Consider the following 15,413-nt stretch of genomic DNA (forward strand, 5'->3'; position numbering starts at 1 on the left):
GAACCGCTCTTTGTCTCATCCCTCACCTAGGACCAGTTTGCCTTGGGTGGCCCTACCAGGGGCATAATGCCCCGGACAACATAGCTCCTTGGATCATTGGGACACGCAAACCCCTCCACCACGATAAGTTGACGGTTCAAGGAGGGGGATATTAATCTTAATAATGTTAATTCTTTCGGCTAATGTGAGATGAAGTGTTATGCAAGTCTTGCTTAATTTTTTCCATACAGACGGCAGAATTTTGATGATAAAGAGCTTTATATTTACTTGTGATGTTTACCCCTAGGCATTTTAACTGATCTGCGATGATAAAAGGGAAGGTGTCCAATCTAATATTGTATGCTTGAGAATTCACTGTGGAGGGCATATTTTTATTCAAATTGATTCTGAGACCAGAAATCTTTTGAAATTCTGTTTGGACTGTAGGCACAGTATTTTGTGGGTCTGATATATACAGTACCATATCATCTGCATATAGAGAAACTTTATGTTCCAGTCCTTCTCTGATAATCCCTTTTATCTCAATAGCATTTCGACAGTGAATTGTGAGTGGCTCAATGGTGATTGTAAAAAGCAGTGGTGACAAGGGGCATCCTTGTCTGGTACCACGTTGTAGTTTAAAAGACCTTTTTTGTTCCAGGATTCCATTTTTTATTACAAATTTGCAGTCTTTGTAAATTAGATGTGTTTTTGTTTGATTTTTGTGTTTTTGTCTTATTTTAAAATTGAACCTTGTATTTTAAGTTTGCATGTTTTCCATTATATTTTTAGCTTTACTTTTAAAATTTAGATTTGTTTTGTTCTTCCTTTATTTACATAATACAAAACATTTTTTTCAAAGTACATGAAGAATTAACTACTAAGAATCTTTAAAGAAAAACATTTATTTTTACTTCATTGATTTTTCTTTCCAGTGACAAATATATATTGGATGAATAGACAGGGTCCTGATGATGCCCTCCATGAATTGAATTAGATTCACAGTAGGTAGTACTACCCCCTATGAATCTCAAGTCTTTGGTTCAAACTCCACCCTGCACATTTTGTTGCAACTTTAGTAAGCTCTTGCAGACACATTGTACTTTGCCCTAGTACTGATTGGCCAAAGTTCAACTATGCCTGTGCTGCAACAAATCTCCGTAAGCAAAAGAAGAATCCTTAGTATAAAAATGTATTGTAATTGAGAGATCACAGGATTCTTCCCCCATCTTTACAGCAAGTTTTTTTCCACATTGTTCTGAAATCCAAGTGTGCATAATATTGTGATCCACTCATCTGAAGTACCCAAAGTTATGTGAGGCCTTCAAAAATAGCCAAGGAAGTAGGCCTGACTCCCACCAGCCAACCCATAGGATGCGCACCGAAAGTGAGCCTAGCTTCTGCTTCAGTGGCTGGTTTTGGTGTACACTGGACTAAAATGCACTTAACTCTCAAAGTTGAAAAATTTACTCTAAAATGTCCGAAAATATATTTAAGCTACCCCACTAGGAAGAGGATCACCAACAACACCTGTCTATTACAAAGCAAAGCAACAAAAAATCTTTGTAAAAAATATATTAAAAAAATTCAAATGAAAAAAGCAGACAATAGGGGAATACTATGCAAACAAATACCATAACATTATACAGAAATCAAAATCCCCAAAATAGAAGCAAAGTAGTCAAAAAGCCAGTATGATAACAATAATAGCAATAGCAAAATGGAAGAACTCACCAACCACCTAGCACTTGTAATGTACCATGCAGTGTACTATGATGGGACTGCAATTCCCATGATGCTTTATAGGGCTTGGAGCAGTTCCTCAATAGACATTGACTGGTGGCCTTGCCTTTTGGGAAACCACCCTCAAAACACAAGGAGCATAGCAGAAGAAGCATTCACACATAGAAATCAAACAGTAAACTAAATAGGAAAAAATTAAATAATTATAAATATAGTAAATATAAATAGTAATAACATAATTGAAATTAACAAAAGGATCAAAATTGGACATAAAAAGTAATTTAAACATGAGACTGGGTAGTAATCTTGAATTAAACATAATAGGCAAGCATAAAGTACATTCAGAAGTCATTACATTTTGCCTAATAACAGGTTTCAAATAATATTATCTTAAAAAGCGATGACTGTGATAAGATTTTCAATTGAACTGAGTAGAATACATGCTCTTATGCAGTGTATTCTCATCACTGTGATTACCAAGAAAATTTGAGCATAGAAAATGCCCAGACATAGAAACATTAACATAGAACAATGGGAGTATTATCCAATACCCACATTTACATATTGACATCTGGAGTATTATTGTTTACTTGTGGACAAATATTGAAAGTGGTATCTGTTTATATTGTCATTTATCTGCTTTGTGTACAGTATCAATAGTATAGGCATTTAACACTCTTAACATGTGAGTCAGACCCAAAGACAAGGAATGTTTTCACAACAAATAGGAATAACTGAAAATAATTTTGCCAAGATGATAAAAAATAAACAGAACAACTTCCTTTTATAGTTAATATATGAAATAGATCTTTAATCTCAATTACTTTTGTTTTTAATTTAATATTTGCACCCAGTAGACTTTACCCAGAAGTAGGTTATACTGTAAGATTAAAACATTCCACATTGCTGGTTTATCTTTGTTTTTCAGCATTGTTTTTGTATCTTAAAGGTAGGGTATGTGGAGAATCATGAGGACTTGAAGAAATCTGGTAGTCCTGAAGATGACAAGAAGACATTACTTGTTTTAAAGAGTGATAGATTAGCAGTTGAGCCTTCTGAAGAAACATTCCAGTTATTGGATGTGAGTAATGATGTAACCTTTCAAGAAGAAAGTGAACAGAAGTCTTCTGAGCAAACTAATAAAATTCTGAAGCTATTAATTGAACCACAGCATACATCACATGAATTTCCTGTAGAGTTTAGGGGCAATTCAAATACTAGGCCTGTGATATTGGATGAATATTTTAATCACACAGATAGAGTAGAATATGAAATATCAACTAATATTGAGAAAACTGAAAATCAAACCAATACAGAACATCTGGGAATTGTAAAAGAGAGCTACGTGGATATACAAAATGATACACTATCTTCAGCTGAAGACAATGTCATGATAACACCTAATAAAGTACATACAGTTATTCCTGTGCAACATGAAACCAAATTAATCAGTGACATTATTGAACCACCTATGAAACTGTTTGACATTCCAGTATCATGCCCAGAAACAATCCACATATTCCAGTTAAATACTGGAAATATGCAGGATGAATGCAGAAATGTTTCAGAATTATCAATTCTACAAACAGAAGAAAATGCTATTAGCCAAGGTAATGAAGCTGAGAAGATAACCCAGTCTTTCCCTGAGAAAACAATAGTAGAAAAAGAAAACATTGGAATTTTAGATCATCAGACTGTGGTTAAGAGCGACCCTGATCAAAACTGTTATTCTGCAACTTTAAATAATGTAGAGCCACTTATTCCACAAGAAGAGTTGCCTGACATGATGACAAAAGACCACGAGGTTTCTGAAGGAGACAACACCTTTAAACAACAAAAACCATTCACTGATAATATACTGCCCCTACAGCAGGGTGCTGTGAAAGTCCCACTTATAAGTAAAACAGTTTCTTCTGAAAACATAGCCCAGTCTAGTAATATACTTACTGCTGTGGACAAAAATCTATCATTAGATGTTTCCCCAGCTGTTGGAAATAAGCCACATGAAAACATATATTCAGTAGTGGAAATGCCATCTGTTGAAACAGAAGATCTTTTTATTAACCACAATGAGTCCTTAGTAGAGGTGCTACGATCTGTTAAAAAAGATCTTGAAAACAGTCAGAATGTTGAAACACTTCCTTTAGACACAAATAAGGATGGTGTGGCAATAATGTCAAGCAACAATGAAAATAGCTTGGATAATAATTTTTTTTCCCCTTCTACAGAAGCAGTTGCAGAAACCTCGAAAAAAGTAATATTATTATCAGAGGCTGATAAGCTTGCAGTAAGCACAGACATGTATGTCATTTTTGATGGAAAACCAAACATTCCAGATGACAACTTATCAATTAAAGGTTTAAAGAATGAAGAAACCATTTCTATAACACAGTCAACTCAGTCTATTCACATATCTAAACTGAAAGAGTCTACACAGGCACCTTCTGAATATAATATATTGGAAAAAAAAGAAAAAGATCCCAAATGTGCCCCAGCTGTTCTAATTGAAAGTTCTACATCAGCAAACACTGCTATTGCAGATGTCCTAGGACTTAGTTCAGTTCCCTCAATAAGAGTCGATGATACCCTCTTTAAAGAGGTCTACAATCAACAAGAGGCTAGCCCCCAAACAGAGATAAAAGATAAACCTCTTACACAACATTCTTCTGAGAACAGTCCTAAGCTAAAGCATAATGAAATCTTGCCACTCATTCCCTCTGCTACACCTGAAGAATTGGCTTCTGGGGCACGCAGAAAGATTTTTATTTCAAAATCCAAAGGAGATGAATTGGACGGAACAATTTTGGATAACCAGGTGAAGAAGGAGGAGATATCTAAGCGAAGGCAACTTTCACAGGATCTTGAGAGCCCTTGTGCTTCTCCTGGGCAGTCTAGACGAGGCCTGACCTTTTTACAGCCTCCTATGGCACCTCACACCACATCAGTGGAAAAATGTTCACCAAAGCTTAATAGGAAAGTATCCACTCTTGAGGTGCCCAAGCTGTATGAAGATGCTAATGTAAAAAATGAAAGCAATAAAGATTTCAAGACTGATATAAAAGCAGAAGAAATGAAGAAGCAGCAGGACCCCTTTAAAGGTAAGTTGTATTTCTAAAGACAAGCAAATGACTTATTAAAATGGTTTCAACTAAAATATTACTGTTTGTTATATTTAATTTGAAAGTAAAGTGTCATAAGCAGCTCAGAACAGAGGCTATTTATGGCTCTATAAAACATGAATTTGTTGTTTCAGTATAGCTCTCAGGATTACAAAATACATAATGAAAAAGAAATACAAATATACTGCTCAAAAATATTAAAGGAACACTTTTTAATCAGAGTATAGCATCAAGTCAGTGAAACTTGTGGGATATTGATTTGGTCAGTTAATTAGCAGAGGGGGTTGTTAATCAGTTTCATCTACTTTGATGCTAATGAAATTAACAACAGGTGTACTAGAAGGGCAACAATTAGACAACCCCCAAAACAGGAATTATTTAACAGGTGGAGACCACTGACATTTTTCCCTCCTCATCTTCTGACTGTTTTTTCACTAGTTTTGCATTTGGCTGTGGTCAGTGTCACTACTGGTAGCATGAGGCGATACCTGGACCCTACAGAGGTTCCACAGGTAGTCCAACTTCTCCAGGATGGAACATCAATACGTGTCATTCCCAGAAGGTTTGCTGTGTCTCCCAGCACAGTCTCAACAGCATGGAGGAGATTCCAGGAGACAGGCAGTTACTCTATGAGAGCTGCACAGGGCTGTAGAAGGTCCTTAACCCAACAGCAGGACCGGTATCTGCTCCTTTGGGCAAGGAGGAACAGGATGAGCACTACTAGAGCTCTACAAAATGAACTCCAGCAGTCCACTGGTGTGAATATCTCTGACCAAACAATCAGAAACAGATTTCATGAGGGTGTCTTCCAGCCTGACGCCCTCTAGTGGCCCTGTGCTCACTGCCTAGCACCATGGAGCTCGATTGGCATTTGCCATAGAATACCAGAATTGGCAGGTCCACCACTGGCGCCCAGTGCTTTTCACAGATGAGAGCAGGTTCACCCTGAGCACATTTGACAGACGTGAAAGGGTCTGGAGAAGCCATGGAGAATGTTATGCTGCCTGTAACATCGTTCAGCATGACCGGTTTGGTGTTGGGTCAGTGATGGTCTGGGGAGGAATATCCCTGGAAGGACACACAGACCTCTACAGGCTAGACAATGGCACCTTGATTTCACTAGGTATCGGGATGAAATCCTTGGACCCATTGTGAGACCCTATGCTGGTGCAATGGGTCCTGGGTTCCTCCTGGTGCACACCAATGCCCGGCCTTATGTGGTGAGAGTATGCAGGCAGTTCCTGGAGGATGAAGGAATTGATACCATTGACTGACCCCCATGCTCACCTGACCTAAATCCAATAGAACACCTCTGGGACATTATGTTTCAGTCCATCCGACGCCACCAGGTTGCACGTCAGACTTTTCAGGAGCTCAGTGATGCCCTGGTCCAGATTTGGGAGGATATCCCCCAGGAAACCATCCGTCATCTTATTTGAAGCATGCATCGACGTTGTCAGGCATGCATACAAGCATGTGGGGGCCATACAAACTGAGTACGATTTTGAGTTGCTACAATGAAATTTCTGCAAAATGGACTAGCCTGCCGCATCATTTTTTTCACTTTGAATTTCGGGGTGTCTTTGAATTCATCCCTCTGTAGGTTGATTATTTTCATTTCTACCAAACATTGTGACATCCTTACATTCCTAACACATTACCCAGTTCATATCAGTATAGATATCCGGCATGATTTTTTCCCCATTGTGATCTGATGTATTTTCAGAGTGTTCCTTTAATTTATTTGAGCAGTTTATTTAAATAATCATGTTAAGCTTGCTGTGGTGGGCTGGCGCCCTGCCCAGAGTTTGTTTCCTGCCTTGCGCCCTGTGTTGGCTGTGATTGGCTCCAGCAGAACCCGGTGACCCTGTGGTTGGGATATAGCGGGTTTGGATAATGGACGGATGGATGGATGTTAAGCTTGCAGCAGTCTCCTGTTGTAAAATCTATGTTTTACTCTGCAATTCTATTAAGGAAGCAGAGCTTTGCTTTAATTAAGTGTGTAGTTATTGAACTATAAATGTTTAAAGATTACACTTGAAACATCCAAAATGGCATATCATACTATAAGCAAAATAATTCTTTGAAAGTTTAAAGGACCAGCATTGCATAACAATGGATTCAAGTGTCAGTAGCCCAGCAGCATGAAATAGTTGTTATTGTATAAAGGTACCACATATAATTGTACTTATTTTTTTGTTGGAGAATTGCCTTTTGTCACTTGTTTTTCTGAATACTGTAGTAGATTTAAAAATTAGAATACCAAATTAAATCTAATGATCTTATATAGTCAATGTATAAATAACATGGAACAATGTGTGATTTTAACATCATTTTATCAAATCAATTTGCATATCAACATTTTTAATTTTATTTCCTGAGGAATTTTTCCATTGCCCTGACAATGACACTTCCTTCATACATCTTCTTTTAGCAACTTACAGTCATGTGAAAACATTAGGACACCCTTTGAAAGCATGTGGTTTTTTGTAACATTTTTAATAAATGGTTATTTCATCTCCGTTTGAACAATACAGAGAGATTAAAGTAATCCAACTAAACAAAGAAAACTGAAGAAAAGTCTTTTCAAGATCTTCTGTAAATGTCATTCTACAAAAATGCCTATTCTAACTGAGGAAAAAGATAGGACACCCTTGCCCCTAATAGCGAGTGTTACCTCCTTTGGCTGAAATAACTGCAGTGAGACGGTTCTTGTAGCCATCTACCAGTCTTCGACATCGGTCTGAGGAAATTTTACCCCACTCCTCAATGCAGAACTTTTTCAGCTGTGAGATGTTTGAGGGGTTTCTTGCACGTACAGCCCTTTTCAAGTCACCCCACAGCATCTCAATGGGATTCAAATCTGGACTTTGACTTGGCCATTCCAGGACTCTCCATTTCTTCTTTTCAGCCAATCTTTGGTTGATTTACTAGTATGTTTTGGGTCATTGTCATGTTGCATGGTCCAGTTCCGCTTCAGCTTTAATTTTCTAACTGATGGTCTCACATGTTCTTCAAGCACCTTCTGATACACAGTAGAATTCATCGTGGATTCTATGATGGTGAGCTGACCAGGTCCTGCTGCAGCAAAGCAGCCCCAAACCATGACACTTCCACCTCCATGCTTCACAGTTGGTATGAGGTTCTTTTCTTGGAATGCTGTGTTTGGTTTACACCAAACATGTCCTCTGCTGTTGTGTCCAAATAATTCAATTTTGGACTCATCTGTCCAAAGAACATTATTCCAGAAGTCCTGGTCTTTGTCAACTTTATCTCTGGCAAATGTCAGTCTGGCCTCGATGTTTCTCTTGGAAAGCAAAGGTTTCCTCCTTGCACACCTCCCATGCAAGTTAAACTTGTACAGTCTCTTTCTGATTGTAGAGGCATGTACTTCTACATCAACAGTAGCCAGAGCCTGCTGTAGTTCTCGAGATGACACTTTAGGGTTTTTGGAGACCTCTTTTAGCATCTTGCGGTCTGCTCTTGGGGTGAACTTGCTGGGGCGACCAGTCCTGGGCATGTTGGCAGTTGTTTTGAAAGCCCTCCACTTGTAGACTATCTTCCGGACAGTGGAATGGCTGATTTCAAAATCTTTTGAGATCTTTTTAAATCCCTTCCCAGACTCATAGGCTGCTACAATCTTTTTTCTGAAGTCCTCTGACAGCTCTTTTGTTCTCACCATGGTGCTCACTCTCACTTCAACAGTCAGGAGCACACCAAACTAAATGTCTGAGGTTTAAATAGGGCAAGCCTCATTCAACATGCAGAGTAACGATCTACTAATTATGTGCACCTGGTGTGATATACCTGTGTGAGATCTGAGCCAATTTAAGAGGGAATACATGTGAGGGTGTCCTATCTTTTTCCTCAGTTAGAATAGGCATTTTTGTAGAATGACATTTACAGAAGATCTTGAAAAGACTTTTCTTCAGTTTTCTTTGTTTAGTTGGATTACTTTAATCTCTCTGTATTGTTGAAACGGAGATGAAATAACCATTTATTAAAAATGTTACAAAAAACCACATGCTTTCAAAGGGTGTCCTAATGTTTTCACATGACTGTATATACATTTTTAATATTAACAAAGATGCATTTATGTCTGATGTGTGGCTCAAGTAGGACTGAAGTGGAATAAATGAGGTTTTAATCAAAGAGAACCAATACTAAATGCTTGACTTAAAGAGAAATTATACTGATACCTACTTTTTCATAGCCATAGGTAGCTACCTCATGTGTCCAGCTAGTAGGAGTCTTTGTCTTTATGCTGTAAAAATGATGGAATTCACTCTTTAACATTTTGTGAATTTACCAATCCTGCTATTGAAAAGCTCTACTTTCACATTCACATCCACTTTCGCTTGATCTTTTCCTTAATAATTGATTCCATTAATTTACCTGCAATGCACAATAAACTTACTAGCCTATACTTACTTTTATCATTCCAATCACCATTTTTATAAAAATGGGGTAATATTTGCTAGCCTTCAGTCTTTAAGAATTTTGCCAGTGTGCAGAGATTATGCAACAATAAATCAGCATGCATTTACAGTATTTTGGTTCTTTTGACGCTGGTCAACAAAAAAAGACTCTTTAATGTCAAAGTGAAAACAGACCTGTTCAAAGATATACATTAATTACAAATATAGAACTCCAATACATTAACATAATTTTTGGAGTTGTTGTCTTGCTGGAAAACAAACCTTTTCCCAAGGTGCATCAGGTTTTCCTCTTGGATTTCCATGTATTTTTTATGCATTGATTTTACCCTCCACTCCACCCTCACAAGCCGTCCAGAACCTGCTGCAGTGAAACATCCCCACAACATGATGCTGCCACCACTTTAGTTCAGAATGTGGATTGTGTGTTTTTAATAATGTGCAGTTTTTGGCTTACGACAAAGTCTGTTTTATTACAAATTTCAGTTTTGTTGTCATCAGACCAAAGAACCTTCTTCCAACTGACTTCAGTTACCCATGTGCCTTTGGACGAACTGTAGTCAAGATGTCATGTACGTTCTATTTAACAGTGGCTTTCACTTGGTCACTTTTCTGTAAAGCCGCAACTGGTGAAACAACTGGGAAGCAGTTGTTGTGCGCACAGTTTCTCAACTCTTAGCCACTGCAGCTTGAAAATCCTTTGGCAGTACCATAGATTTCTTGGTGGTCCCTCTGATTAATTTTCTTCTTGCGTGACTTGTCAGTTTTTGTGTACAATCTGTTCAGATTTACAGCTGTGCCATACTCTTTCCATTTCTTAATGATTAATTCAACTGTGCTCCAAGGGATATTTTTTGTATTCAACCCCTGACTTGTTCTTTCTAATCAGTGAGTTACTTGGAGTGTACTTTTTGTCTTTATCATTGTGTAGGTTACGCCACAATCTTGACTCCTCACAAGTTGGAACTTCCAGATAAAATGAATGTACACTAAAATTAATTGGAAACCCCTTGTTTACAGATAGATGATATCCATTTAAATAATTTTGTTACTTCTAAAACCAATTGGCTGCACCAGTGATGATTTAGGTTTGCCATATTAAAGGAGTGAATACTTATGTGATCAGTTATTTGGTGTTTTATGTTTCTGATGTTTTATGTTAATTTAGACCATGGTTTGACATAACAAGTCTTTTTCTGTTGATCATTGCGAAGAAGCCATTGTGTACATTGTTTTATGTAAACAAAACCTCAGAAAGACCTGAAACTCTCAGTGGGCAGTGTGGAAAAAGGCCTAAACTATAATAAGGTTTATGCTGTCAACATTTGCTGACATTCAGCAAAAACAAAAGCTGAGACCTCATTCACAATACTGTCCTGCATTTCAAGTGTAAGTAGGATGTGGAGTGCATTTCCTACCTGAAGGGTAAAATAGTGATTTAGTATACAGTATACTTAATTGAAACTGTGAAGAATCAATGAGTCAGTTGCTATTTTTACTGACTTTGTTTTGATTTGCTTTGCAATGTGCTGTCTTTTACTTACATTAAGACCATTCACAGTTTTAAGAAATTGAAAGACTTTATTTAAATTTATATTCTGTATGATATTTTGTGTACAGTACATTTATAAATGTGTATAGTGCCCTTAGTTTCCCAGTGGGAAATGTTCTATAAAATCATACAAATGAATTGTACTAAAGAGCAGAAAGAACAAAAAGATATTTATTAAAATATACCATACCATTTTCTAAGCCTATCCCAACAAGCACAGGGCACAAAGCAGGAGCAGTCCCTGGGCAGGGCACCAGTCCATTGTAGGGGAACACACTCACAAACAAACACACACATACTAGGACCAATTTAGTAATGTCAACCCACCTAACTGGCATGTTAAAACAAATGTAATTTCACTGTTAAAAAGAGAAGAGCATGACTTATAAGACTTATAAAAATTCAGACAAATTTCTGAGTTTATTTCAATTTTTATCATGGTTTTAACTTTTAGATTTATATTTAGAAACCTCCCACTTCATAATGTAACAATCTCAGTGTTGCTAAATATAACTCATACCAGTAGTATATATGGATAGATCTTTAGCTCATAGCTACAGTAAATCTAAAGTTTTTCTTACTATAAATATTCAATCATGTTTTTTGCTGAAACAAAAACCAGTTGATAACTCTGTTAACAGCACTGGCAGTTTTAGAGCTGAAATCAAATTTCAGTCATTTACTGTCACATTATTTGAAATATACAACTTTTTCTACATATAAAATAAGTAAGACAGTGCAATTTTGTTTTTAAAAATTATGGGGTCATGTTTATAAAAGAATGTATTTACTGTCACATGGCCTAGACTTTTCAACTGTTACTTAAATATAATTTTCTATGTACAGTATACTTATATTTATCATTCTGAAAACTATTTGTACTGCCTCCATGTTTGGTTTTTGGCTTGTGCCCGATGCCAGGATAGTCTGCTGGTCCCCTTAAGTTTGAACCAAATGAAGCAGGTTTGAAAATGGATGGAGGATATATTTTCATCTTCCTTCATCAGTTATATATAAGTAATATTATGAAAAATGATATTCAATTTCATGTCTTGTATGTGCTGGCTGGCATGAAGTGTGCTTAGCATAGTTTGTTTATACCCATATCCATAGTAATGTCCTAACCTGACCCCTCAAATGTGAGGCAAACAGTCTTTTATATAACTGAAACATGCATAACAAAATCTCAACAAGCCCCTGTAACGAATTCTGCATTCCAATATTTATATTATCTCTTCTGCCATATTGGAGCTCCCTTTCTGGTTATGTATAATTAACTGTAAATCTATCAAAATCATTTTGTTCCCTGCATATACAAATTGTATAAAAACAAAACATCAATACAACATTTTCCCTCCTACAGTGCCAACCTGACAACTTTATTAGGTGTCTTTTAGCTCCTAAATAAAGTAATGTATTTCTGTAATTCATTTACTGGCACTCTGCCCTAATTAGAACAATTCTTTATTGGACCATCACCAAACATCTATAGCCTCCTCCTTTTGATCAGGTTCTTATGGCCTTTTCACACCTGTTATTGACACGCAACTTTTTTTTTTTTTGTTTTTTTTTTTAATTCTGTCTGTTCATGTAGGGTCATGAGATTTGTGCTACTCTTCCATAACCAGCAGCTTTGTACCGTAAAAAACAATGCAAATAAACAGTTTGAGAGGAAAATGTACATTTCTGGAAACTGTAGATTAATTATTATTATTAAACAAAACAATGAAAATATATTTGTATATGAATAAAGAAAGTGGTGCAGTATTAATCTGCTTATATTTTTGTCCTTTGCAGTATCTAACCTGATGTCTCCTGTAAGTGCCCCTTTTATCAATAATTTCTTCATCGTTTTCTGGATGCCTCATCACTCCAGAATGTGAATTGCTTCACTTAAATTTCCATCTTTGTTGTTAACTAATTATTTAATAAAAGCACATATGACAAAGTAGCATTACAATTGTTTGCCTGAGAGTTGGCTATAACAAAATTAGCCAATGCTTACTAATGAAAGAATGATGTCAGCTAGTTATTGCTTTATGTGGGCTGAATTGAAGACCTGCATTCACACATCTGCCATCTTACCTCTTTGCAGCACAAAATGTAGTGTTGTAGGCTGAGGAGAAAGAGACAGGACTGAAATAATTTCAATCTTGAGAAACTTTTTTTTCTCATTTGCTGATTACGTCCAAACATTCTTTTTACCAAAACAACAGCCAAATAGAGATGCTCCTGCATAGATTAGTAAAAAGCTGTGTTTTGGCAAGGGCAGATAATAATAATATTGTCTATGTTAAAAGGACACTTAGAAATTTTGATTTCATTCCCGGTAAAATTCAAAAATAAATAACAAGATGTACATTATGGTAGTGATTTTCCTTTGTTCCAGATAAGGAAAGGAAACAAGCTACTATTTGTTTACTACAGTGTATGTTTATACATTTTTAGCATAAGGTGTCTCTCATCTGCATGTTAAAATACAAAGTAAAGGGAAGTTTACACCAAAAACAAAAATTACAAATTGCCTAAAATTCTTTTAAAATGTGTGGATTTAATTTGTTAGGATATTTGATCAAAAGATTGGTTTCTGGCAAAGTTGTTACTGAATTTATGGGCCACTTGTTTGATACATAGACACATATATTCCAGTGGTGGGATTTGCAGTGCAGGATATAATTTACAAGTAACAAGCAGGACTGAAGTTGGTTTTGTGATTGATTAGCTTTGATGAAACAATCAGAATGTACCAAAACTAGGATAGAAAAAATACTCTGCATTTCTCTAAACTAATACTCTCCAAACTTTTTCCATGGCAACTTACCAAAGTTTTCCTTAGGAAAGTGATAGTGGTAGCCAACAGATGAAGTGAACAAATGGTTTTGTTGAAACCAGCAGCCAAAAGGTAAACTATATCTCTTAATGAATTAAACATTTTATAACACATAGATGTCAAAGGTTTAGCTGCTTATTTAAAAGAGAAGGCTAGAGGTGGTAGATTGTCTAAGTAGAGAACGTAACTTTTAACTTTGCTCTGTCTGCCTCACCCTCCCTCCCTTCCTTCATAGATATGTGAGAATCATTTTACTGGACTAAGAGTTTGGTTTGTAATTTGGCTTAAATGTTTTAGAGAAAGACAGACTAACTTAGGGCAATACCAGAGTTGTCTGACACATCTATTCATAGCCATATGTAAGAGCTCTTAATAGCTGAGTGGAATTCCTTTACAGTCTCTTAGACAGAGAGGCCCGCTGTGTGTTTTCTATCATAGTATCTTCTCTAATTTCAATGTACCCTTTTATTTACCTTCTCATCATATTTTTCATTCAAAGATTTCTCCCTCAAACATTTTGAAAGCTAGCATAAGGTTGATGATTTCATTTGAATTAATATTAAATCTCTATTCTTCTTAGTAACAGATCATAATGGCTATTCCTCTTCTCTTTCTCCTCTACATGTGCCTCTGTCTGTGTACTTCTGTTGGAAGCTTCCCGGTTATTCCAATATCACAGATTACATTGTGAAAAGACTGGGCAGCACAGATTTACAGTAGAACACAAAACACTTTGCATCATACTTAGATCATGTATGTGAACACTTATACATATTGATATTCAGAATTCAATAAATGTAAATTATACAGTTTGTGATTTTATTGTGCGCAAATACACTCCTAACAGTCTTTAATTTTAATTTCAATATATTTGTCCTGTCTCAGGTATAAGTTTTTGAAACAGACTGTTGGAGCTTAAGATGGATCAGGAGGTGAAATGTAACCAATAAACTAGTGAGAATCTCAAAACTAAAAATCAAAGCCAATCTTTTGTCTAAGCCAATATATGAAACAAATAATCAAAGTCAGAAAACAATAAGCCTGTGCTCGCTGTCAGGAAATCAAATTTGAACACTTGTGAGAAAGGTTTTGAGAATATCTTGTAAGGTTTCTAAACTCTTTTGGGATGAAGAGCGTCCCAAAGCATGATCACTGCATCTGTAGAAGACAGCTTATCTGTTGCCAGGGCAGCCACAGGCCCCCAGCGCTGTAGCAGCTCGTTGTAAAAGAAAATCTGAGCTGAATGCAGTCGCGCTATAAGCACTGTCTTCAGTGGATGATGCAAGGAACATTATAAATACAGGGAACAGTATTACTTGGCCACTAACCTGGCAACAACCCTGCCTGATTGCTATGTCTGTGTATAGGAGAATGGTAGGTCCCGCTACAATAAATAACCATGCTGTTCCTGTTTCAAGCTGAATAAAGCTGGTTTTACTAAAGTACTGAGACTCTACCTCGTGTTTTGGGGTGCAAGACAGAGACTCACACATCACATGGTACCAAGAAGTACAACAAAACCCAGATCAAGATGAAGCTCTGGCGGCCGCCCCTGCCTTGGAGCAGTCATGAGATGTGCTGCCAAAGATGGCTCCATCAGATGACACTGAATGTTTCTTATTCTGCTTTGAACGTATGGCAACATTGATGCGCTAGGACAGGGGAGCCCGGGCAGAAATTTTGGCCCACTTTTTAACCAAAGAAGCCCACCAAACTATACAGAATCTCCCTCCCAAAAGGCTTGGTGATTATGA

At 36.7% G+C, this 15,413-nt stretch overlaps 1 protein-coding gene across 2 annotated transcripts in view; it reads left to right on the top strand.

Annotated features, from left to right (window-relative positions):
* alpk3a (alpha-kinase 3a) overlaps nucleotides 1-15,413 on the top strand; it is a 143,595-nt gene that overhangs the window by 69,162 nt on the left and 59,020 nt on the right. For both annotated transcript variants that reach the window (XM_039773401.1, XM_039773403.1), the window contains one exon: nucleotides 2,672-4,820. In XM_039773401.1, the coding sequence (XP_039629335.1) occupies nucleotides 2,672-4,820 (2,149 nt within the window). The remainder of the gene's footprint in view (nucleotides 1-2,671; nucleotides 4,821-15,413) is intronic.

Source organism: Polypterus senegalus, chromosome 12, assembly GCF_016835505.1.
Source record: "Polypterus senegalus isolate Bchr_013 chromosome 12, ASM1683550v1, whole genome shotgun sequence".
Taxonomy (NCBI): Eukaryota; Metazoa; Chordata; class Cladistia; order Polypteriformes; family Polypteridae; genus Polypterus; species Polypterus senegalus.